General features: G+C 40.5%; 1 protein-coding gene across 3 annotated transcripts in view; it reads right to left on the reverse strand.

Annotated features, from left to right (window-relative positions):
- The window catches only part of LDAH (lipid droplet associated hydrolase), a gene marked incomplete at both ends in the record, with an annotated part of 80,359 nt that overhangs the window by 36,501 nt on the left and 19,552 nt on the right, over positions 1-24,306 (reverse strand). For all 3 annotated transcript variants that reach the window (XM_080711232.1, XM_080711231.1, XM_080711233.1), the window contains one exon: positions 23,213-23,373. In XM_080711232.1, the coding sequence (XP_080567358.1) occupies positions 23,213-23,373 (161 nt within the window). The remainder of the gene's footprint in view (positions 1-23,212; positions 23,374-24,306) is intronic.

Below are 24,306 nucleotides of genomic sequence, written 5' to 3' on the forward strand. Positions count from 1 at the left end.
TCCATTTTATCTGGCAAAAAGCAAACCCATCAGTTTAAATTTCATGATAAATTTTCCGCTACTTTCTTCCTCACGGGTCTCTGGAGGGGTGCTGCTCCCCTTGACCCCCAGATGCGCCAGCCTGGTGATGGCAGCATCCTACCTGGCGGTGCCACGTCTCCAAGGCTCAGCCGTAGCCAGCGTGGGCCTGAGTCCCACCTCTGCCTCACTTAACAGTTCCACAGAGCTCACAGGAGGGACCCTGCCTCTGGGAAGACGCTTCCCTCCCCTGATAGGATTAGACAGCGTTCCCAAGAGTCTTCCAGAATCTCTGCCAGTGCTCAGGAATACTTGGCCTATAAATAAGATAGGCCACCAATTTATCAATTAAAAACCACTCCCGCTATCTGATCATGCTGTACGATGGCATTAGGAATTATATATTGTTACTGGTTTAGTCAGATACTAAAAAAAGTTCATTTAATTCAAAGGCCCTAGGCTGTTCAGGAAATACAGCTAATAATCTCAATTGATAAAATAATTGATGTTTTCCAAATGCCTACAGGGAAAGTTTACATTAAGTTATTAAACATATTTGCCTCCATAAATAAAAAGAAAACATTTTTAAATCATTCTATAATATGTTTAGTTAAGATCCATCTGTCTTTTAAAGGTAAGAAGCACTTTTGTTTTCAACATTGTACAATTTTTTGTTGTGTGGTACAGGGGATGAAACCCAGGGACATTCTACCTGTGAGCTACACCCCCAGCCCTATTTTTTATTTTTTATCTTGAAACAGGGTCTCACTGAGTTGCAAAGGGCCTCACTACATAGCTGAGGCTGTCTACGAACCGTGATCCTCCTGCCTCAGCCTCCCAGACACTGGGATTACAAGTGTGCGCCACCACGCCTGGCTAACATTGTACAATTTTTATAAAAAAGGCTCTCTGGACCAAAGTTTCCACTGGTAGAACACCAGTAAAATGAAAATAAATAGATGTAACCTAGTAGAAAAAAGAAGACAAGAGAACATGGACAGCAGATGAAAGAATACTGATAGTAGAAGAGAAAGGTCAACATATTTTCAGAAGTTTTAGAGCAGAGGAACAGGCATAATGATGGACGAGTAGCCAGTGTCTCCAGAAGGGGGTACAGACAAAGGCAATTCGCTCACAGAACCTGAACAGATGAAGGATGTTTGTTGAGGTACTAGCTTTCATTTCTCTCACTGCTGAAACTCCATCCCAGTACCAAAAAAAAAAAAAAAAGAAAGAAAGAAAGAAAGAAAGAAGAAAAAGACAGACTGTAAATAAAGTAAATGAGGTAAAATAGAAAAAGTAAGTAAATCTTGGCAAAGTATAAATGGAGTTCTTTGTACTATTCTTATTCTTGCAAGAATAAGAATAAGTTTGAAGTGATTTCCAAATAAAACGTTAAGCAATCACTCGCAGTCCACCACTGCCCTCTATCCCCCAGCCAAGGCACTTCCAACCCTTTATCTTGGCCCACTCTTACTTATCAAGGCAGGATGTCAATGTACTCATTTTTAGGCTCGTCTCCATCTTCCCGTAGTAGACTGCAACTCTGCAAAAGAATGGCTGAGTTCTCGTTCTATTCACAGACGCAGCCAGGTCCCTCACAGGTGCTCAGGGACAGCGAGGGCGCACAGCTGAATAAATGAATGAAAGTTTGGCTGAGAGGAGCCCACTCCCCATGACAGCTGCCTCACCCAGTACCCCAAGCAACTCCTCTCAATCCCACAGAGCCTGGGGGTGGATTTAGTGTAGAAATTGGAGCCAAGAGATTCCCAAGGTATTTCTGGCTAGAAAAAACTGGCAGAGAAAGAGACAGGGGTAAATGGGCATTAACAAGGGAGAGTAAGGGAGGGCAGATGAAAACGCTAGATGCTGAGACTCACGTGCGCGACACTAGCCCTCTGGGTGTTCATTGCAAGAATGCTGCCCTCGGGCAAGAGGTTTAAAGAGTTTTTCCTGGATAAACTTAATGGCTCTCGGAAAAATTCATATAGATGATGACACTGGGGAGCAGCAGACACAATGCGAGGGTCCCCGTCCAGTCACACTGCAGTGAAGCTGACAAGCAAAAACTCCACTTCCACAAAACCCCCAGCACGTTCGGTGCCTCATTCTTTTCGTGAAGATAACAAAAGGTCAGACAGGTGGGGAAAGCTTCAGTGAAAACAGCTTAACATAAAATATGAAAAAAGAATTCAGAAAGAATAGAGATAATGTAAGCCAAAGATCCAAAAATCTGCTTTCCTGAGAGAATCATGAAATAAAAGACACTATCACAAAGGGAACAAGAAATAGGAAGGAACTATTTGCATAAATGCTGAAACATCAGAAGTCCGTGTTTTTCATCATTGAGCACTAAAAAACAAAAGAGATGGATACTGGAAGAGAAAATGAAGAGAATCATGTTTTATAAAGGCATAACATGAATAATTAAAAAACCACACACACACACACACACACACACACACACACACACACACACACACACATGAGATGTTCTAACTAAGCAAGCAAGCCAGGTTTCCAGAATGGAAAAGGACAAAGAGTCCAAGAATTATCATCGTATTGGGGATGAAGTGAAGATTCTAAAACTTTGCAGAGAAAAAAATCAGTTCTCACATAAGCGTCAAAAACTCAAAATGACACGCAAATGACACGCTTCTCAAGGGCAGGGCAGCGGACTGCGAAGTTGGGCAAGAGCTGGTAAGGGTGTGGGTGGGGTGGGGTCTCGGCACACCTTGGTGCAAAGCAATCCCTGCTGAGAGCAGCTGGAAAAGTTGGGGCGCTCATTAAAAGTACCTTTGAAAGCACCAGAAGCAGAAAGGGAATCTGAAAGGGCCAAAGAGTCTAGGAAAAAAAGGAAACTCAGAGGGGACTGTTCAAATACCTTTTTTTTTTTTAAAGTCATTTACTGATTTGTCAGTAGCAGCTAAGAGGCCTGAGAACTGGAAAAAGTTTCTGGAAATGTCAGGGGGCTCAAAAGACAGAACGTGAGGGTGTGTGTTCAGTAAAGAGGAGGTGCCCTGGGCTCTCAGTGGGACTGCTGGCTGCTCCCTACCCATCCACAAGCCTCCCTGATACCTGGCATCCCGCTTCTTCCAACCAAATACAAGTAACCTCAGCCGGCCTGGAATGTGAGACCTCAAAGCAAACACGTTTTATTTTTGTGAAGCATCTTTCATTTAGTGCCTTCTAGGCTTTTTCCGTGTGTGTGTGTGTGTGTGTGTGTGTGTGTGCACGCGCGCACGTGCGCACGTGTACTACATTATTGCATATTATTCACAGATTTCCCATATAATCAGGAAATGAGTGTAAGACAATTTCATGCACACTAGATGACCAAATCAGAGAGCCTCTTCCTTCCTTAACGATAATAACTCTCCTATTTTTCATCTACACAAACATCTGTAAAGAAACTCCTGGCTGGAATAAACAATAGCCGCCAAAAGGCACTTTCACAGAATTCTCTTCATCTGTTCCACTCTCCTCCTTGTTATCTCTTCTCTGACGATTATGATTCATCCACTAAGACTCCGCGAATTTGCTCTTCTATGAACAAGGCTCCTGTGGCAAGGTACAAGCTGCATTTTTCAGACCTGTAGCCATCCAATTGAAAGAGAATTCACAAATAAGTTATTCTCCCTTAGCATGGGCCCACACTCATTTCGCTGAGCCGTGTGTGTATGTATGTGTGTGTGTGTCTGCACGTGCGCGTGTGTGTGTTCTTGAGGATTGAATCCAGAGGCATTTTACCTCTGAGCTACACACTCAGTCCAATTTTGTTTTTTATTTTGAAACAAGGTCTTTCTAAGTTGCTGAGGGCCTCACTAAATCACTGATGCTGGTCTTGAATCTGTAAACCTCCTTTCTCAGCCACCTAAACACTTGGATTATAGGCAGGGGTCGAGAAGCCTTTTAAAGTCCTATTATAGCTGGGTGTGGTGGTGCACACCAGTAACTCCAGTACTTTGGAGCCTAAAAAAGGAGGATTAAAGGTTGAAAGCCAGCCTTAGCAATTTAGCAAGAACCTCAGCAAATTAATGAGAGCCTGTTTAAGAAAATAATAAATATGGCTGGGAGTATAGCTCAAAGATAGAATGCCCCTGGGTTCAATCCTCAGTACCAAACATATACATTTAGGTATTATATATGTATAATACAATCACTCTCCCTTCCTCTTCTCTCACTATAAATCTCATTGGTTGGGTGAGATTTGATTATGACCATACTTTCAAATAAGTCTGCTCCAACCTAGCAGCAGAATGAATGATACTAATCTCCACCTGGGATTTTTTGAGACAGGGGTCTTATTATGTTGCCCAGACTGACCTTAAATTTATAATCCTCCTGCCTCAGACTCTCAAGTAGTTGGGATTATCCATCTGTAATTTTGTTATTACATAAAAAAAAATCAAGACACAAGCCATCAGAAAGTATACCTATCAACAACCCAAATTATTTGGGGAGTGGGTGGGTGAGGTAGTTAATAAAGGACTGTGAAGAAGGCCAGAGACCTAACTAATTGAGGAGAGCATGAAGAAGAGGGAAGACAGTGGGGGCAGAGCAGGGCAGGCGGTAGAGCAAGAAGCTGGGTTGCCTGCTCTTGCCCCAAACGCTGATACTGACTTAGCACTGCCACTGGTCGCAGAGGGTAGGTTTTCTTTCAGTTAACATCACCGTCTTATTTTCATTTTTTTTAAAATCTACTGATGTGTGACAAATTTATAAAAACCAGTGCCTTTGTTATCTCAGTTTTGGGGGCAGAAGTTGAAGCTTAGCCAGGTCCTCTGCTTACGGTCTCGGAGGGGTCAGGTGGGGCTGGGTTCTGCTCAGGCTCGACTGGGGAGGGACCCAAGATCACTAAGGTTGTGCAAAGAGCCTGGTGCCTTGCCGTGTAGGACCAAGCGCTTTGGCTCTTCATTGGCTGGAGGCTGTTTGCAGCTTCCAGTGGCCACTGTAATTCCTTGCCACGTGAGCCTCCCACCATAAACAACCTACAACATGGGAGCTTGCTTTTGAAACCAACACGGCAGAGATTTCAGCAGAAAGGCTGGGTACAATACTATGCATGTAAATCCCATATCTCCTCTCTATCACCTTTACTGTATTTTGTTGGCTAGAATAAAGACAAAAGTCAAACCTTCACTCATGGAGGGGACTCTACACAGATGACATCAGGAGGTGGGGCCACAGGAGGCCACCTCAGAGCCTGTCCTCTATGCTCCTAATCTCTTTCCTCTTACAGAGAGCAACATTTTGTATGAACACTGCAGTGCAATTTAAGAAATCTTTACTCCAAGGCCATATTTCCAGTTCTACCTTCTAGAACCTGACTTAGTATTGTACCCTGGATCTAGATGGCTTCTGTCCCCTGTGGCTGAGCTGCACTCTCTTTCACTGTCAAACAGGACAGTTATTTCCTTATGGCCAATGCAGGTGTTGAGGGGCTTTTCATAAACAGAAGTCAGGAGTCCCTACCCACCAGTGAGAAATTTACCTGGCAGCAATTGCTGAAGCTGAAACTGCCATATGGCTTAATTGACCTTAGTGAAGAAGTTATTTGTTGTCTTAGTGCTAAGTGTCTTGAATTCTTTGTATATTTTAGATATTAGTCCTCTGTTAGAGTAGTAGGTAGCAAAAATCTTCTCCCATTCTGTTTGCTCTTGAGGTTCTTGACAGTTTCCTTTGCTGTATAGAAGCTCTTCAGTTTAATGCAATCTACATATTGATTTGCCTTTTAGTTTCTTGTGCCTTTGGAGTCTTGTTGAGAAAGTTTGTACCTGTGCCTATGTGTTCCAGTGTTGGACCTATGCCTTCTATGCATAGAGCCCCAAGGTCTCTGGTCTGATTTCCAAGTCTTTGATCCATCTTGAATTGATTATTGTGCAGGATGAGAAAGTGGGGTTTATTTCCATTTTTCTGCATATGGTTAACCAGTTTTGCCAACACCATTTGTTGAACAGGCTATCTTTTTTCCAGTGTATGTTTTTGGTCCCTTTGTAAAATATCAATTGGCTGTAAGTATTTGTTTTTGAGTAAAGAGGGTATGGATGTCTTCTTTTGGGGATGTGTAAAAATATGTAAGACCCTATCCTAGAACTTGTAGGGACACAAAGAAAAAAGGACACCATCCGCTCTTCTTGGCTATGATTAAAATCAGACTTAAGCTACACGACACAATCAAAAAGATAACTGGAAATATTAGGATGTTTCCAATTTTTTTGTTATATTACATGATATTTTTTGCACGAGTATTTTCTCTTTGAGAATATTTTCTTAATATAAAATCCAAAGAAAAGAAATAACAAGGTAAAACAAGGTAAAAGGATATGAACACACTTTATGGAAATTACTTTTTTCTGATCTCAAGGTAGTCATTAAAAACAAGTGTTAACAATGTTGTCTTCACTTCAATGCATTCTTTACCCTTAAACATCAGGGATAACAATGATGTCCACCTGATGTTTACCTGTTCTGTCTTAATAAACATGTATACAAAAGGATACCACTTGCTCTTTTAAACTCTAAAAGTAGCAATTCATTTTTATAACTGTTGAGTTTTACTCATTCTTAAATGATAATATTAAAATATTATTATAATAAAATACTTGAGAATAATTTGATCTTTAATTACTATAGTCACAAGGAAATTATGAGCCTTAAATAAAATTTCATATCTTAATATCTTAATATTTATTCATATCCTAATAACTGACAATGGAGTATTACATTATTTCCTCTAAGGATAAAAATTTGAAGGACAAACTACTTAGTTTAAAAATGAGTTTTATGAGAGGAGATACACCGGCCTCATGACCTAGGGCGCGACAGCAGTGCCATATTGCCGGCAGCAGCGGCGAGTTCACGGGACGACTCCAGATTAGCTCACTCAACAACCCACCAGGCTCCAGAGAAGAGGGGTGAGCAGGGAGCTGAGGTGAGCAGTTACGGAACAGTCGGGTGTGATTCAGCAGTTTTTTTGGCACAAGGATTGTCTAAAGCTCCCAGGGGCCGGGCTCAGCACACCCTGCAGGGACTCAGAGCGGAGCTCAAAACCAGAGAAGAATATGCCAGCCTCACGGTCGAAGGTGTAGCAGCAGTGCCATATTACCAGTGGTGGCAGCAGGGAGTTCACCAAGTCCAAACAGCTATACATCAGCACACTCAACAACCGTGAGTCAAATTGTGGCTCCTAGAGGAGAAATCCCAGTACTGCATCCCCAGGGACTTGTGCAGCTTTGATAGTATCCCTGGGTCTGAGATTGTTGCACTCCCAGTGGGGGAGTGGTGGTGGCAGAGATATCACACCATAGTCGCAGCTCCCCGTGGGAGAACGCCAAGCCTGGCATTCCCATGGTCTCAAGCAGCCTCGATTGACTCCCTGAGTCTGAGACTTTGTGATACAACACAGTAAAGGAGTAGTGGTGACTGAGATACCACAGACTCGAGATCCAGAGCACCTTAAGTGAAGTCGTAGTGACCTAGAGAAGAACCCAGAGAAGGCACAAACTTCCAAAATCATGGGAAAGAGGAATAAGAATGGAGCAATGAATGCCCACAACCCCACAATATCAGAACCTGATAACATAGAAATTCAGAGATCTCTAGAAGATCAAATCAGGAAAATAACTGTAGAAATAATACAGGACCTTCTAAAAGAATTCAGAGAGAGTCTAAAAGAGATAAAGAATGCAATCATTGAAGTAAACCCAACAAACTCAACCAAAAGTCTTATAGAACTGATCAACAAATTCAGCAAAGTATCTGGATACAAAATCAATCTTAAAAAACCAGAAGCTTTCCTGGACACCAACTATAAAACCACTAAAAAAGAAATTCAGAACACTTCCACTCAGGATCTCCCACAAAAAAATAAAATACTTAGTAATAAATTTAACCAAGGAGGTAAAAGATCTCTACAAAGAAAATTATAAAACACTGAAAAAAGAAATCAAAGAAGATATTAGAAGATGGAAGGATCTTTCATGTTAATGGATTGGCAGAATAAATATCATTAAAATGGCCATCCTTCCAAAAGTGATCTACAGATTTAATGCAATGCCCATTAAACTACCAAGATCATTCCTCACAGACATAGAAAAATCAGTCCTTAAATTTATCTGGAATAACAAGAAGCCCAGAATAGCCAAGGAAGTTCTCAGCAACAAAAACCATGCAGGACGAATCACAATACCTGACTTTAAACTATACTACAAAGCCATTGTAATAAAAACAGCATGGTACTGGAAAAAACAACAACAACAACAACAACAACAACAACAACAACAAAAATAGATACATAGACCAATGGAGTAGAATAGAAGACCCAGAAACAAGTCCACACACTTTCAGACAATTGATATTTGACAAAGGGGTCAAAAACAAACACTGGAAAAAAGATAGTTTGTTCAACAAATGGGGTTGGCAAAATTGGTTAACCATATGCAGAAAATTGGAAATTAATCCCACTTTCTCACCCTGTACAAAAGTCAACTCAAGATGGATCAAAGAAAGACTTGGAAATCAAACCAGAGACCTTGAAGCTGCTTGAAGAGGGCATAGGTTCAACACTGCAACACATAGGCACAGATAATCACTTTTTCAACAAGATCCCAAAGGCACAACAAATTAAAAGGCAAATCAATACGTGGGATTGCATGAAACTGAAGAGCTTCTGTTTAGCAAAGGAAACTGTCAAAAACCTCAATCGAGAGCCAACAGAATGGGAGAAGATTTTTGCCACCTACACCTCTGACAGAGGATTAATATCTAGAATATACAGAGAACTCAAGAAACTCAACACTAAGAAAACAAAGCATCCAATAACAAAATGGGCAAGTGAACTCAATAGATATTTCACAAAAGAAGAAATTCAAATGGCCAATAAATGCATGAAAAAATGCTCAACATCACTGGCAATCAGAGAGATGCAAATCAAAACTACCTTGAGATTTCACCTAACACCAACTAGAATGGCAATCATTCAAAACAAACAACAGATGCTGGCAAGGATGTGGAGAAGTGGGAACTCTAAAGCATTGCTAGTGGGACTGCAAATTAGTGCAATCACTTTGGAAAAGAGTATGGAGAATCCTCAGAAGAATAGGAACAAATCTACCATTTGATCCAGCAATACCACTTCTGGGTATCTACCCAAAAGAAAGGAAACCAAACTACCAAACTAATGCATGTGTATCTATGTTCATAGCTGCACAATTCACCATAGCCAAATTATGGAACCAGCCAAGATGTCCATCAACAGATGAATGGATTACAAAACCGTGGGATATGTACACAATGGAATTTTATTCAGCCATTAAAAAAAAATCAATTACATCATTTTCGGGGAAATGGATGGAACTGGAGGACATTATGCTAAGTGAGATTAGTCAGTCACAAAAAATAAGAAATCAGATGCTTTCCCTAATATGTGAGAGCTAGGGAGAAATGGGTCATAGGAGGAACTCTAGATGAAAAAGCAAATTCTATAGAGGAGCAAACAAGACAACCTAAAGGAGGAGAAAGGAGGGGGGAAGAGGAAAATCTCTAAAACACAATGTACTTAAACATATAGAAGTCAACCACTAAGCCGAGCAAGGGAAGGAGGGATGGGGAGGGAATTGGGTAGGAGTTAAATCAGTGATGTGTACATGTATGTACACACAAGTTTTTTATCCCAATATGATGTATGAATATAATGCACCAATAAAAAATTTTAAAAAAGGAAAAAAATAAAAAATGACTTTTATAAATTCATGAACTCTTATGCCAGCTGCACCCTCAGGCCTATTTTATTTTTATTTGGAAACAATGGTTTGCTAACTTACTGAAAGCCTCAATAAATTGCTGGGGCTAGCTTCAAACCTGTAATCCTTCTGTCTCAGTCTCCAAGCTACTGCAATTATAAGTGTGCGCCACAAGCTTGGCTTCACATTTTTTTTTTTTCTTTAATTGCAGGACTGGGAATGGAACCCAGGGGCATTCTGCCTCCAAGCTGCACCCCCAGCCTTAGTTTTTATTCTTTATTTTGAAACAGGGTCTCACTGAGTTGCAAAGGGCCTCACTAGGTAGCTGAGGCTGTCTTCGAGCTGTGATTCTCCTGCCTCAGCCCCTCAAATGCTGGGATTACAAGCGTGCGCCCCCACTCCCGGCTCACATTCTGTTTCAAGAAGCCACTTATGCCAGTGTAAAAGCAATGTGTAGTACATACTGTGGAAGTCTCTCTGGCCACCACTTCAAAGTTATCTTTGCCTATTTAATTTTTTTCTACCTTCCTGAACTTTACAAATACCTTAACTTTTATCAGGGAGGGAGAAGAAACATTTAAAGGAGCACCTTGATAACCAATTGTAAAAAGACATTTTGGCGACAAAGAAAATTGGAATATGGACTGTAAATGATGGTAACAAAAAGTCAGCATCAATTTTTGTAGGTGTGATGACACCATATTTATATAAGAGGATATCCTTTGCTCACGATGCACGATGAAATAGTTAAGGGTGATGCATCATGAGGGCTATAATTTAGCAGAGAGTCCTGAAAAATGAAGACTACAAAATACTAGTAGCTACATCACTTCTTCTGGAAAATGGGTATTTGGGGTTTCATTACGCAATTATTTTTATTTCTGTTTGAAATTTTTAGTAATAAAAACTTAAATTATCAATTCAAAAAAGATGACCATTTTTTCCTTTCCCTCTCTAACAGTTTACATGGCTGCATATTTCACTGAGACAGGTTGTCGCTGAGAATACTTCTGAAATCCTTAAATTCACTTATGTTATTCCTAAATTTCCCATTCTTACACAGAAGGCTCACATAAAATAGATTGGTGGTTTTCTCCACCGGGCTAATATTCTCAAAATTGGCTACAATGCCACAGATACTGGAGCTTGCTGGAGTGCAGGGAACTACTGCAAAGCATTAAGATTGGGAACTTGCACACAGAAGAGCAGAGCTCAAACCAGCTTCCACTGGCAGACCTGATTTCTTGCTCCTTAAATCTTGAGACTTAAGATTTCAAAGAAATGAGAATGAAATACGTTCCAGTCCCATCCCAGGTCTGATCCAGGTAACTCAGGGAGATGAGAAAATACATCTTGCTAATATGTCTTGCTGATACTCTGAAGAAGCTGGGGCTTCTGTGCTTTGGAGAAGGTGGTAAGAGAAAGAACCAGAGCCCATGAACACAGAAAGAGCTTTCTTTTGGAGAACAGGATTCGTGCCTACCTCCCCACCCCGCTTCTAAGGCATGATGTGAGAAGACAGCTGATGTGTGGCAGAAAGAGCAAGGGCAGGCTTAACTGTCCACAGCACTTCAATGCCTTCAGCGTTACAAGTTCTCAAAACACTTGGGCTGGTGGTTCTCAACTCGAGCAGAACCACTTGCCCTAGTCCAGACACTGGAGCTTCCCATCCATAGGTTGGGGTGAGGCCCGAGAATCTGTATTTCCCCTAAAATCCAAGAGATGCTGATGCTGCTTTGACAAGTGCTGCTTTAGATCTCTGAGTCAAAACCCAATGTCATCTATTCTATTCATAACTACTCCTGGGCCAGGGAGAGATGGTGACAAAATGTGTGAGGCCGTAGTGTAAGGCGTTCTCTGGCCAGGTGCCATGCCTACCTGTCTCTTTAAACACATCTCATTAACTCTCAAGAGTTGAGAGGATGGGAAAATTTTCTACATCTGACAGTATATCATGGAGACGCGAATATTAAAATGGCTCAATATTTAAACCTGAAAGTGTTCAGAAATTCTCAGATGAAATGCATTAAAGTACTAAGTATTAACATGCATGAAGAATGTTCTATTATAAACCCCTGTCTTCACTTTCTTGCAGCTTTCCAAAAAATTAGCCCTTTGTGGTAAAATTTTCCATGCTTGGTTTCAGCCCAAAGGTGATTTTTTTTTTACAAAGTTTGAGAAAAATATATTAAAAAGTTTTTGAGTTATGAAAAGATGAAAAAAGGCCACATAATTTTTCCACTTTGAAAGCAATTTCAGGATTTAAAAAAATATGCAGATAACTAAAAATGGCTGAAGTTGAAAAGTTGAAACTTTCCATGTGTCTAGTTTTCAGCAAGGTATTCTCCTGGGTATGTCAGAAAAGATAATGTGCGTGCACATACAGAAAGAGATAAATATATTTAAATAAATGTCACTGGGAAAAGTGACATTTCACTATTTCAATACAATCTTTCCTCTGAGTAGATTTACGGTTTTCTGAAATGGAAACTCACAGATCAGAGTACTTAGGGGTTAGCTGCTTGACCTCTGGGGATTTTAAACACCAGGGTTCATTAATGGGTCACATGGAGACAGGTGCCAAATGATTATACACTGTGTTTGCTGAATCCTCCAATTTCCCTCCCACTCTAGCATCCCCCTCTGTTCCCAGCTCAATTCTGGGGTTCGGATCCACTGTCTGTGCAGCTGAACTCCTCTCTTGGCCTGGGCCTGAAGGCCGACCCCTTTATGTCCTGTGCACCACAACTCACACAGGCTCTCATGTCTCCTGGTGCTCTCTGAGCTCCCCCAAAGCATTTATCCAATTCCTACTAAAACCCTCCTGTGTACCTGAAGAACTGAAGCATTAAAGAGACAACAGGAGAAATCTTAAATTAAGGCCAACCAGGTTTTAATGGTTTGTGCAAGTAACTTACTAGTCATCTATAACCAAATCTGTCTTAATTCACTTGGAAAGCAGAACTCACAGTCCTGGTTCTCACTTACTAGTTCGACACATAACTCCTCATAATCTCAGTGTCATGTATAGGATGGGAAAAAATTAAGTTGTTAAGTGACCTTGTCACATGTGAACATGTACTATAAATTTCAAATGAATGTTTGGTAGAAATGATGATAACAGCAATTTGAAAATTAACTCGGGCTTCTAGACTGAAATGGAGAGCCAGTATAAGTCAGCTAGCCCTCTCCTTGGGAGAAATTTTTTTGCAAGGATGCAAAATTAGGAAACCTGCTAAAAAAATGTTCCGATTTCTCCTTCATTTTTAACATCTCCCTCTTCATGGGCCACTCCCTTCAGCTGATTTTAAATTCTCTCCCACTTGTAAGAAATAATGATCCTTCACCAGCTTCTTCCTTACCTTACCATCTTGTCTTCTCCTAGTCACTGGACAATTCCTAGATCGCTATCTGTTTATTTTACCACCTAACATCCTGCAGCTTCTTCCTCCCATTGTCTTACTAAAATGTTCTCTTCAAGGTCATCTATGACTCTCCAATTACTAATGCCAGCCCAAAGTCCTCATCCTTCTTAACCTTTATTACATTCAACGGTTACCTTGTTTCAGTTATCCATTGCTATATAACATACCATCTCCAAATTATGGTTTAAAACCACAGGAATTTTTTTCCCTCATGATTTTATGGGTCAGGAATTCAAACAGGTCTCATCTGGACAGCAATTCTGCTCCAAATGGCTTTGGGCTGGGATAATTTGCTTGGCTGCATTCAGTGGTGGATAGGATGGAATGGGAAGGTTCAAGAAACTCTCACTTCTATGTCTGCTGCCTCATTATCCTCCCATGGGGTCAGCTTGGGCTTCCTCACAGTGAGGAGGTCAGTGAGGAGGTGTCTTACATGGTAGATGGCTTCTAAGAGGGAAGAAACAGAAGGTCACAGACCCCAAGGCCTGGGCTTAGAATACCACAGCATCATATCCGTGACACCCTATTTGTGAAAGCAGGTCAGAGGCCCTTTGAATTTACTCAAAGAGGGGAAGGAAACACTTTACTTCTTTAGAGAGGAATGGCAAAGAATCTTTGGCCATCCTTAATCCTTCATATAACTACATCCTTCTGACATGCTCGTTTCTTTTCTCTTGCCTTCTGTGGTGTACTCTATTCCAAATTAATGGTTTTTAAACTTTTTAAAAAATCTGGACTCACAGTAAGATATACCTTCCACACCGCAATTTAACATTAGCACACACTTACAAAATGTGATATGAGTGTTCATAAATATATACCTTTATTACAATATGTTTTCAATTCTATTCTAGTTTTTTAAGGTATTGTTTTATTATTCACAAACATATGCTTTTCTTCTGTGGTGAGGGTTTTACTTGACAGCCTCACTGATAGCAGACTTGGTCATGTGACTTGCTCTGTCCAATGAAATGTTTGAGGAGTGATAACTCACTTCTATCAAAGATTTAAAAATACAGCATATAATTCACTACTTTCTTCCTGTCCCCTTTTATGAGACCAGAATATCCCAGGCAGAAGCTACTCCATCAGTCTGGGTTCTGGAGTAAGACTGCTTTCAAAAAACGACATAGGGACAGCCTACACTCAGAAGACGGGTATCACAAACAAGAAACAAACTTTGGTTGTTAAAGCCAATAACCCTGGCACAGTCTACTCTTGTCTTGACTGATCCAGTGGTTGCAACTCAAGAAGAAATTCAGGATCCACTAATGACTGCAGACAATAATCTGAAAAATTATTATAGCTTGTCTTTTTCTCTATTTCTTCCCCATTCTCTTTAACACCACATGAAGGCATTCCAATAATACACTTCTGTACCCTCTTTCTTTTCTCTCTTAACAAGTTCTCTTGGCAATTTTATTCCATACAGCCTTCATTATTTCTCATTCAGACTAGTAACTTGCCTATCATCTGGTTATTTGCCTTTTATCCTACATTCTCTTTCTCCCCCTTTCATTTTCCCTTTCCCTGACAGATGAACTTATCTGATGCATGGCTGTTATCATCAGAGATCTTCTGTGGCTGCTTGATGTCCAGGAAGTGAGAGCAAAAGGCTTTCAGCCTGGGTTCTCATGTCTGACGGTGCCCTCAACACATGCTACCCCGAAACATCGTCAAAACACCCCCTGCTCTCTGGTGATACACACCAGTTCTCTTTTTTCATATAGCTCCCACTTCTTCGAATACGTAGTGACCTGCCCACAATGAGATGCTCTACTTCTAGATACTACTGCACCCTTCATTACCCCTATTCAAATACTTGTTTAGAACAAGTAGTTTGTTCTAAAAAAGCTCTTCCATGTTTTTTTTTCTGATCTTCCCAGCTGGAGAATTCCTCACTCCTCCACACATCCAGAGCCTCACAGTACGCCCCCATTTTGCCTTCCATATCTTATTACTCAATCTAGGGACAGGCCTTGGGCAACAGTTACTATGATAAGCACATTCTCTTGTTCCTCCCCATCCTCTAGATGATGATTTTGTTGAACCCAATGTAGTGATGATATAGGAACGTTTCTCACAAACCTGTCTAACTTTGTTTGCACGCACGAAGGTTTGGCAAAATAGTGGAGCACACCATAGTCTCGAGCTCACTGTTGGCAGAACGTGTAAACTTATTTTTCTCCTAATATAGATAGGCTGGATTTCTGAAACAACACATACATGATCTAACATGCTACTCCAGCTCTTCTAGAAGTTTTTTAAGCTTCTCACTATAGTTGAAGCATGTTTTGAGTCTCTAAAATTTTAAGTACCTAAGACACTCAAATTTTATTATTAGGGAGGATCCCAAAGGAAACAAAAGAAAAAAGACTCGGAGTGATAATATCTATACACCTAATTTTGTCAGTTTTAGCTCTTGTTTCTTTATTTAGGACCTGTTCACTCTTACTAAGACAAATTATAACACAGCAATCTGTTTTCTAGCCACCCTTAGTAGATAAGTAGCAATAAGTAGGGAAATGGCACCTAACAGTGAAGGAGGAGATAGAAAAACAATACAAAAGAAAAAAAAAGCCAATCATTTAAGAAATTACAGGACATAAGCAAAATCTTTGACCACATTTTATTCTAGCTTTCAAAATGACAGTGTTATTGTTTCTGCCCTGGAATCACTAGGAAAACACTCCTCTATAGTTAACATGCATTCAGACAAGTAATATATTTTAAACAGGTTTTTATACACTTGGACAAAAGTCCTGCATTTAAAGGAGTGAGTCTAAGCAACCTGGAACTTTCATAGAGAAGATGCTCTTGCCAACCAGACAGACAAAGGAAGCTCCATAGTATTGTACATTTTCCTAAAGGAAGGCCAAATGATATAAAAACTAGACTTTGCAAAGGATCTGATATATCTGCAAGGGAAGGAATTGTTATCATTAAAAGCTATATACATTCTTAGAAAAAAATAAAAGTTAATTACTTAAAGTTTACACCACAGCTCAGTGAAGAGTCCAGGTAAATTCCCAATCATCAGTTTTTTGCAAATGATTTACTGGCAAAATCTGATGATACATTTTTAACATACAGAGGGCTGATGAGCAAAAGCAGATTTGAAAGAGTGAGGACAAGACCAATACTCTTCTCTTCCCATGTCATCTGTCCCCAACCCCAAATTGCCAGAGCACCGGTGGGGGTGGGTGGGGGGGGAGGCTCCTGCTACTCAAACTGTAAGAGAAGGAGTAATATAATCACAGTTGTGCATACTGCAGGGGCAGGTCATCAGACACACAGACTTGGCTATCATTCAAAAGCTGAAAGAGCCTTCAGACACCTTCTCAGACCCTCTTTACACCCACAGCTAGCATACGCGTACCCCACTGCAGGATCCAGACAGAGCCAAGGCTGGACACTGGCAAAGACTCTCTCACTTCTTACTATAAAGTGCAATGTGGGGCTAACTTGTCTCTAAAGCCCATTCTGGTTTTAAAAGCCTGTTGTGTAAAAGCAATTGTGCTTACTATTATAAATTATGAAAGCTACTACTTAGTCATCTTCCAATTAATATTTTCTTTTTAAATTCCCCATTATAGATAGTATTGTCAAAATATCTGAAGAATTTCTATAGCTTTATGTGTCAAACAAAATTTTTAAGTACCATATTAAAACACAGGTCAGACAATATATCTGACATATGGAATAAATCTCTTAATATGATTTAAGACCAAAGTTGCCTATAATTAGTTATAAAAATACTGCAAAGAACTGAACCAAAATAAAATCAAATAAACTAGCTACTCAACTACAAATATGACCTCAAAATCTTATGGGAGTCAAAAATTCCAGTAAAAATAACAGAAGAGATGGAAACACAAGTTTCTTATTATCACACTTCATATGTTATAAAACATAACAGCTAGCTTATTTTTGGCAAAATGATTAGGGATTGCAACACTCTGGCTTACACACACTTACTTGATTGTCAAATGTATCTCAAATGGAGCGTGTCATGCTAACTTCAGGCATGCAGGCACTGTGTTGTCTTAGAGTAGCCCAGACACACTGAAATTTCAACACTTCAGCAGGGATCACACCACAATATTAACTGGCCCAGGTGTTTAAGGGGGGGGGCAGGGGGAGAATTGCAATGATGTAGTTAACTGAAACCAGATAAAGCTTTCAGATAATAAAAAAATCATACAGAGCCTCCCCAAAAGCACCCTTTATGGACAATTTATTGCACATATAATTTTCTAGCACATACTCTTTTAAGAAGAGAAAATAGTTTCACATGTCCTCTGAAAACTCTACGATCATAAAATGAGTTATATCTCCACAAATAGACTAGGTTAAGCTCGTGGTTCATATTTTTCTTTTTTTTTTTTCCACTAATTTATCCCCTCCCTCCTTCCTTCCCTTGATCCCCCTCTCCTTCCCTATTCCCTCACTCTCTCCTCATTTCCTTCCTTCTTTCTACACCACTGCCCCACCCACTGGAGAACACCCTCAACCCTGTTCACTATTATTCTTGTAAGAACAAGAACCCAGAAAAGCAGGACAATAATTAGAAAGTTAAGAAGTTGGAGAAGGTACAAGAAGGTACATTATCCAGAAGTAAATAGTACTTCTTTCTTGACAGACATTGTGAAGGCAAGCCCCCCCCCCAAAAGAAAGAGGGTTCAAAACAAATGTGTCGAACATGTATTTTCACATATACACACATAACAAAAGTAGATATCATGTGTAGAATGAATCTGAGGCAAACAAATATAACCTAAAACAACAGATCTGGGAAGAAGTTAACACACTGTGATGAGCTCAGAGACGAATATTGTTCCCTGTGTCCGCAGAATAGCAATGCTATTATTATTAGTTCAAATATGTGTGTAGCCTTTTTAATATGCTTAAAGCTTAAAAAATACTGGGAACAGAGGACTTCCGGGAAGATGGCGACCGAGAAAAGCGGGGCTTAAGAGCCCCGCTAACAACAAACCTCCATTACCACAAAATCAGCGCCTTTCATAGCCAGAAAACACCATCACCAGTGAAACAAAAAATCACCAGGCTCCAGAGAGAAAGCGGACTGAGAACAGAGCCACAGAGGAGATAACCGGCCTATCGCCCGAGGACGCGGCAGACGCGGCGGCAGCAGCGCCATACTGCCAGCGAATTCACGGGACGGCTACAGCAAGCCGAGGTGAGCCACTGCGGAACAGCCAGGCGGGATTTCTCCGCGCAGAGAGCATCTAAAGTTCCCAGTGGCCGAGCTCAGCACACGCTGCAGGGATTCAGAGTGGAAACCAAAACCAAGAAGAAAAACACCAGCCCCACAGCCGAGGGCGTAGCAGCGGCGCCATATTGCCACCGGCGGCAGCAACAGAGAATTCAACGAGTTCAGTACAGCTACATCTGCGTACTCAAGAACAGTGAGTCAAATCCCAGTACTGTACTCCCTGGGACTTGACCCAGTGGGGGAGGGGCGGTGGCAGAGATATCACACCATAGGAGAACGTGCAACCTGGCACCCCCCACAGTCTATAGCAGCCTCTATCGACTCTCTGGGTCGGAGACTCTGTGATAAAACCCAGTAAAGGTGTAGTGGGGTCTGAGATACTACTGACTCGAGATCCAGAGCACCTTAAGTGAAGTCATAGTGACGAAAGGGAAGAACCCAGAGAAGGCACAAACTTCCTAAATCATGGGAAAAAGGAATAATACTGGAGCAATTAATGCCCACAACCCCACAACATCAGAACCCGATAAAACTGAAAATCAGAGATTTCTAGAAGATCAAATCAGGAAAATAACTGTAGAAATAATAGAGGTGCTTCGAAAAGAACTCAGAGAGAGCCAAAAAGAGATAAAGGATGCAATTAATGAAGTAAAGGCCTCAATTCAAAGCACAAACAACCGATTAGAACACATGGAGAACAGAATCTCGCTCTTAGAAGATGAGCAGTCCAAAAATGAACGCATAGTTTCTAATCTAGAAAAAAATATCCGACAGCAGGAATCTGATATTGAAGAAATATGGGCCCATTTTAAGAGAGCTAACCTAAAAATAATTGGAATAGAGGAGGGAAAAGAAAGTGAAACCAAAGGGATCAACAATCTCTTCAAGGAAGTAATAGCAGAAAATTTTCCAGACATAGAGCAAGAGGTCGATACACAGGTCCAGGAAACTTATAGAACTCCCTTTAGACAGGATCGGAGAAGAGGATCCCCACGCCACATAATTGTCAAAATGACCAATGTGGAAGCCAAGCAGAGAATCTTAAAGGCAACAAAAGCAAAGGGCCAAGTGACATTTAGAGGCAAACCAATTAGAATCACTCCAGACTTCCCAAACCAAGTTATGAGAGCCAGAAGGGCTTGGAGTAACATATTCCAAACTCTGAAAGAAAACAACTTCCAGCCAAAAATTTCCTACCCAGCAAAACTTTCTGTCAAATTAGAAGGAGAAATAAGAAGCTTCCATGACAAACAGAAACTGAAGGAATTTATGTCTTCAAAACCAGCACTAGAGAAAATACTCAAAGAGATTAACTACAAAGAAGAAATAGGTAACACACTCCAGAACTAGAGAAACAAGATTTTCCATCCAACAGACAACTAAGATTGGTTATCTGTGGAGATTCATTATTTATGTTAGTCTTTTACCTATCTCTAAAGGGTATTGTTTGCCTTTATTGTTGTTAATTTTTAGGATTCCTAGTTGGAATATTAATACACCTTCAGATATAGCATTTGGAAATATTTTATCCCATTCTATTAGTAACTGTTAACTCTGTGTACATTGTCTTTGGATATACAATTTTTTTTTTTTTTTAGGGAGTTTGTATACTCCTCTGTTGCCTGTGCCTTTGAAATCATAACCAAGAAATCACTGCCAATTTCAATGTTGTGAGGTTTTATGACCCAGATTTTCTCCTAAAAGTTTATAGTCTTAAGATTTATATTTAGGTCTATTATCTATTTTGAGTTAATATTTGTATATGGGATTAGGTAAGGGTCCAATTTTATTCTTTTCCATGTAATTATTATTTTTTAACAATATTTAGTTAAAAGATTAATATTTCCACCACCAAATGTTTGTGGAAACCTTGTCAAAAATAACTTGACAATATAGGGAAGAATTTAGCTCTAGGCTTTTATTTAACTTCCATGGTTTATATATCTGCCTTTAGAATAGTACTACACTGTTTCAATTATTGTAGCTTTATATGGTTTGAAATCAGAAAATATATATCTCCTAGCTTTGTTCTTTTTCAAGATCGTTTTGGGTACCTAGAGTCCATATTCCATATTAGGATAGATTTTTTTCTGAAAAATAAATATATAAATATATGATAGTTTCACCTAAAAAATAGAAAAAAAATATTCTCTGGTAAGAAAGAAAGCAAAAAGAAATATTGAAATGTTATCTTTAAGTCATCAAAAGCTTGGTATCAGACAAATGAAACTGTTATGTGAGATTATCATTTTTAATTTTAGATAAATTGCCATAATACTAGATGTCAACTACTAAGCCAAGCATGGGAGGGAGGGATAGGGAGAGAATGGGGTGGGGATTGGGTGGGGGCTGACTGGGAAAAGTGTGCATGTATGTCTACAAAAGTATGTATCCTACTATGATGTATGAATACAGTGCACCAATAAAAATAAATAAATTAAAAAAAAATACTGGGAACAACTAATAACCAAAATTATATTTATTATCAGTTGGCTGTATTTTATTTGACAGAACCAAGTCACTGCCTATAGCAAGAAATATATTCACTATTTTAATTATATGTTTATCCTTCTGTCTATTGACTTTATTACACACCACACAGGGGAAATGTAACCGTGGTGACTAGGCAGCTTGTGCCATGGCCTCCAATGGCCTCACCTCCCAGAACGCATGCCCGGCAGGATCCCACTCCTTGCCCGTGGGCTGCACGTAGTGCCAATTCCAACAAAAGACAACAGCAAAAGTGATGCGATATCGCTTCTGTAATGAGTTACAGCCCACGACTTCTGTCTCGCCAGTGGACTCCCTGGCCCTGCTCCCAGGCTTGCTCTGATGAAGCAAGCTAGAGAGGCTGACCTGGTAAGGAGGTGGCCCCCACCTCACTGCTGGGGATGAACCCAGGCCCTCAACCCAACAATTCTTAGGAACTGAATCTTGCTAAAGGAACACATAAATGAGCTTCAAAGCAGATTCTTCTTATATTTTCAGCAGAGACCACATCCCTGTAAGACACCTTGATTACAATCTTGAAGAGAGACTGCAGCAGAGGACCCAGCCAGAAACTGGACAGCCTACACGAGTTATCATTCTCCACTGCTGAGTTTTGGGGCAATTTGATGCTTAGTGACAGAGAACCGCAACAGTGCTTAACCTCATAACTGTGCCAATGATTCCAGTGTTGTTTCCACAACACTTACAGATAATGCTTACTTGGAACTTTTAAGTTCAAGGTACCATTCTCAATACTTTATATAATTCCTCATAAGAATCCTTTGAAGAACAAATTATTAGCCCTGTTTTACAGATAAGGAAGTTGAGGTAGAGGGTTAATAACTTGTCCAAGGTCACACGAAGAAAAACAAGACAGCAAGTATCGAGGTAGCCTGGGTGTCCTGGCTCTAAAGCTGGAGCTCACAGTGACTGTGAAAGCAGAAACACTAAAAGACAGGACTGGGCGCTCTAAAGACAGCAACCACAGACCACAGTGCTCCAGGAGACTTCAAAGGCAGAAAAGATCAGAAGCCACACAAAGTACTAGAAGCAAAAACAAAGCTTCCTTTCCTGAACACCTTATTTAGGGGAAACCCACAGAGTAGAGCAGCAATACAATGAATGGAGTGCAGTCTTGAATTCACACTTAGATATGAAATTTGTATTTTCCTCTACTCAATAAGAGAAAACTAAAAGCCTCCGTAGGCTAGTAAAAGCCACAGCGAGGAGGCTACAGCTGTATTTTTTTCCAAGGGCGATCATGAGTAAAGTGAGCATGTCCAGCTAGTAGGAAATGGGGCAAATTCCAGTGGGCTCCCAGACCCTGCTGGAGATACTTTATCACCGGAATAAGGGGGAAAGTCAAATTCCTAGGAGGGAGATGCTACGAGGCAGCGACTGTCACCACCACTGGCGAGCTTGTGTGCTGCTCAAGACTTGGGCTCTCTTACTTTCATGATGCCCTGGGATGTCGTCAAAACACAGCACAGTGCCTGATGCATGGCAGTGCTTAATATACATTTACTGACTGAAGAGATAAATTAGCTTGCGAGTCACAGCCATTCAATGGGTCACGTCGGTGGTATGCTGGCTGGTGAAAGCCCAAGCTTCCCTTGAAGTCTCTTGTATTCACTCACTTTCACAGGCACTTTGATAGGTCTTTATTACTACAGTGTCTCACTTAATATCTGGTGCACAGTGGCACCAGAGGATTGTTTGTGAAAGAAAGAACCAATGTACATCTCAAAAAGAAGGCCAAGCTACAGAACAGGTGAAGGTCCAGACTAATGACCTACGGCTTTATTACTGTCCATAAGGACAAGTACTGAACCACCAGTGATGATGATGATGATGATACGCTTTCTTGCTTCTGAAAGGAGATAAGGATATTTGCAAAAATAACCTTCCAATTAAAACAGATTCCTGTCTTCGTCTTATCAGTTAACTGCTCTGAAATATTTCTTTTTTTAAATAAAAATAACCAAGAGATAGCCAGGCGTTGTGGCGCATGCTTGTAATCCCCGCGCCTGGGAGGCGGAAACAGGAGGATCGCGCAGGTTCGAAGCTAGCCTCACTGGCTTAAGAGACCCTGTTTCCAAATAAGAATATAAAAAATAGGTCTGGGAGTGTAGCCCGGAGGTAGAAGGGTTTCCAGGAACCCCAGTACTATATATAAAAAAAAAAAAAAACCAAAAAACCAAAAAACCAAAAAAACAGCCAACAGAAAAGCAAAGGAAAGCTGAGGGGAACTGCGCAGTATGTGGGCAGGTCCCCATGGCGCTCTCCTAATGCATACTCACCGGGAGCTCGGGGGCATACTTGAAGATCTTAAGAGCAATATAGCTGCCTATTGAATGGCCGATGAGAATCAGCTTCACATCCTTGGGCACGTGAGTTCTCAGGAAAGCAATTTTGTGTTCTATTTGGCCATGCAGTCCATACACATCCTTAATTTCTGTATCTAAAAGCAAAAATAGGGCCATACTTTCATTTAATCACACTAAATTGCAAAAAAGTCTAAAAAAAATTTACCGACAGTAGCAGGTATTTATCAAAAATCTGCAGTGAACTAGTTAATAGTACTAGATACTCAAATTATACCAATCAATCCTCACATCAACCCAAGAAAAGAAATATCATCATTTTTATTTTGTAGGTAGAAAAAAAATCTCAACACTCAGAGACATTACATAATAGACCAAGAGTCACAGAACTAACAGGTAGAAGAGATGAGATTCAGACCTCGCTGGCTCAAGCAGCGGCCTGGATCAGTCCACCGGGTAGCCAGGCTACTATTGGGGCCATCAAGAGTGGGATCGGTACTTGCAACGCGGCATGCACAGAGAAATATTGCAGAAAATAAAAATCAGATGCTTCCCCTAATCAGCAAAAACTAGGAGGAAAGGGGCAACAGGAAGAGGTCGAGCTATAGAAAGGGCCCTATAGTGAAGCAACTAAGGTGACCAATCAGAGGGTATGGAATAGGGGAGGATGGAGCCTCTTTAAAATGCAGGAGGTACATAAACAAATATATCAAAGTTAATCACCAAACAAGCATGGGATCGAGGGAGGGGGAAATGGGATGGGGGCTGGATGAGGGCTAATTGGATGATGTGTGCTTGTATATCCTCTCAAGTCTTGTATTCCAATGTGATATATGATTACAATGCACCAATAAAAAAAAAAAGAGATGAGATTAAAATTCAGGTCTCTCTGCCATCAAAGTCCATGAACTTCCAAATCTTCATAAACTACTATTAGCTTGGGTTAGTGTTTCTCAAACTTGGGCATACAAGACTCCTCAAGAAGCTTGCTAAAACAGGTTGCCAGGTTCTGCCAAGAGAGAGTTTCTGACTCAGGTCTCAGTTGGGGCCCAAGAATCTGCATCTCTGTA

This window comes from Muscardinus avellanarius (assembly GCF_963383645.1).
Source record: "Muscardinus avellanarius genome assembly, chromosome: 15".
Taxonomy (NCBI): domain Eukaryota; kingdom Metazoa; phylum Chordata; class Mammalia; order Rodentia; family Gliridae; genus Muscardinus; species Muscardinus avellanarius.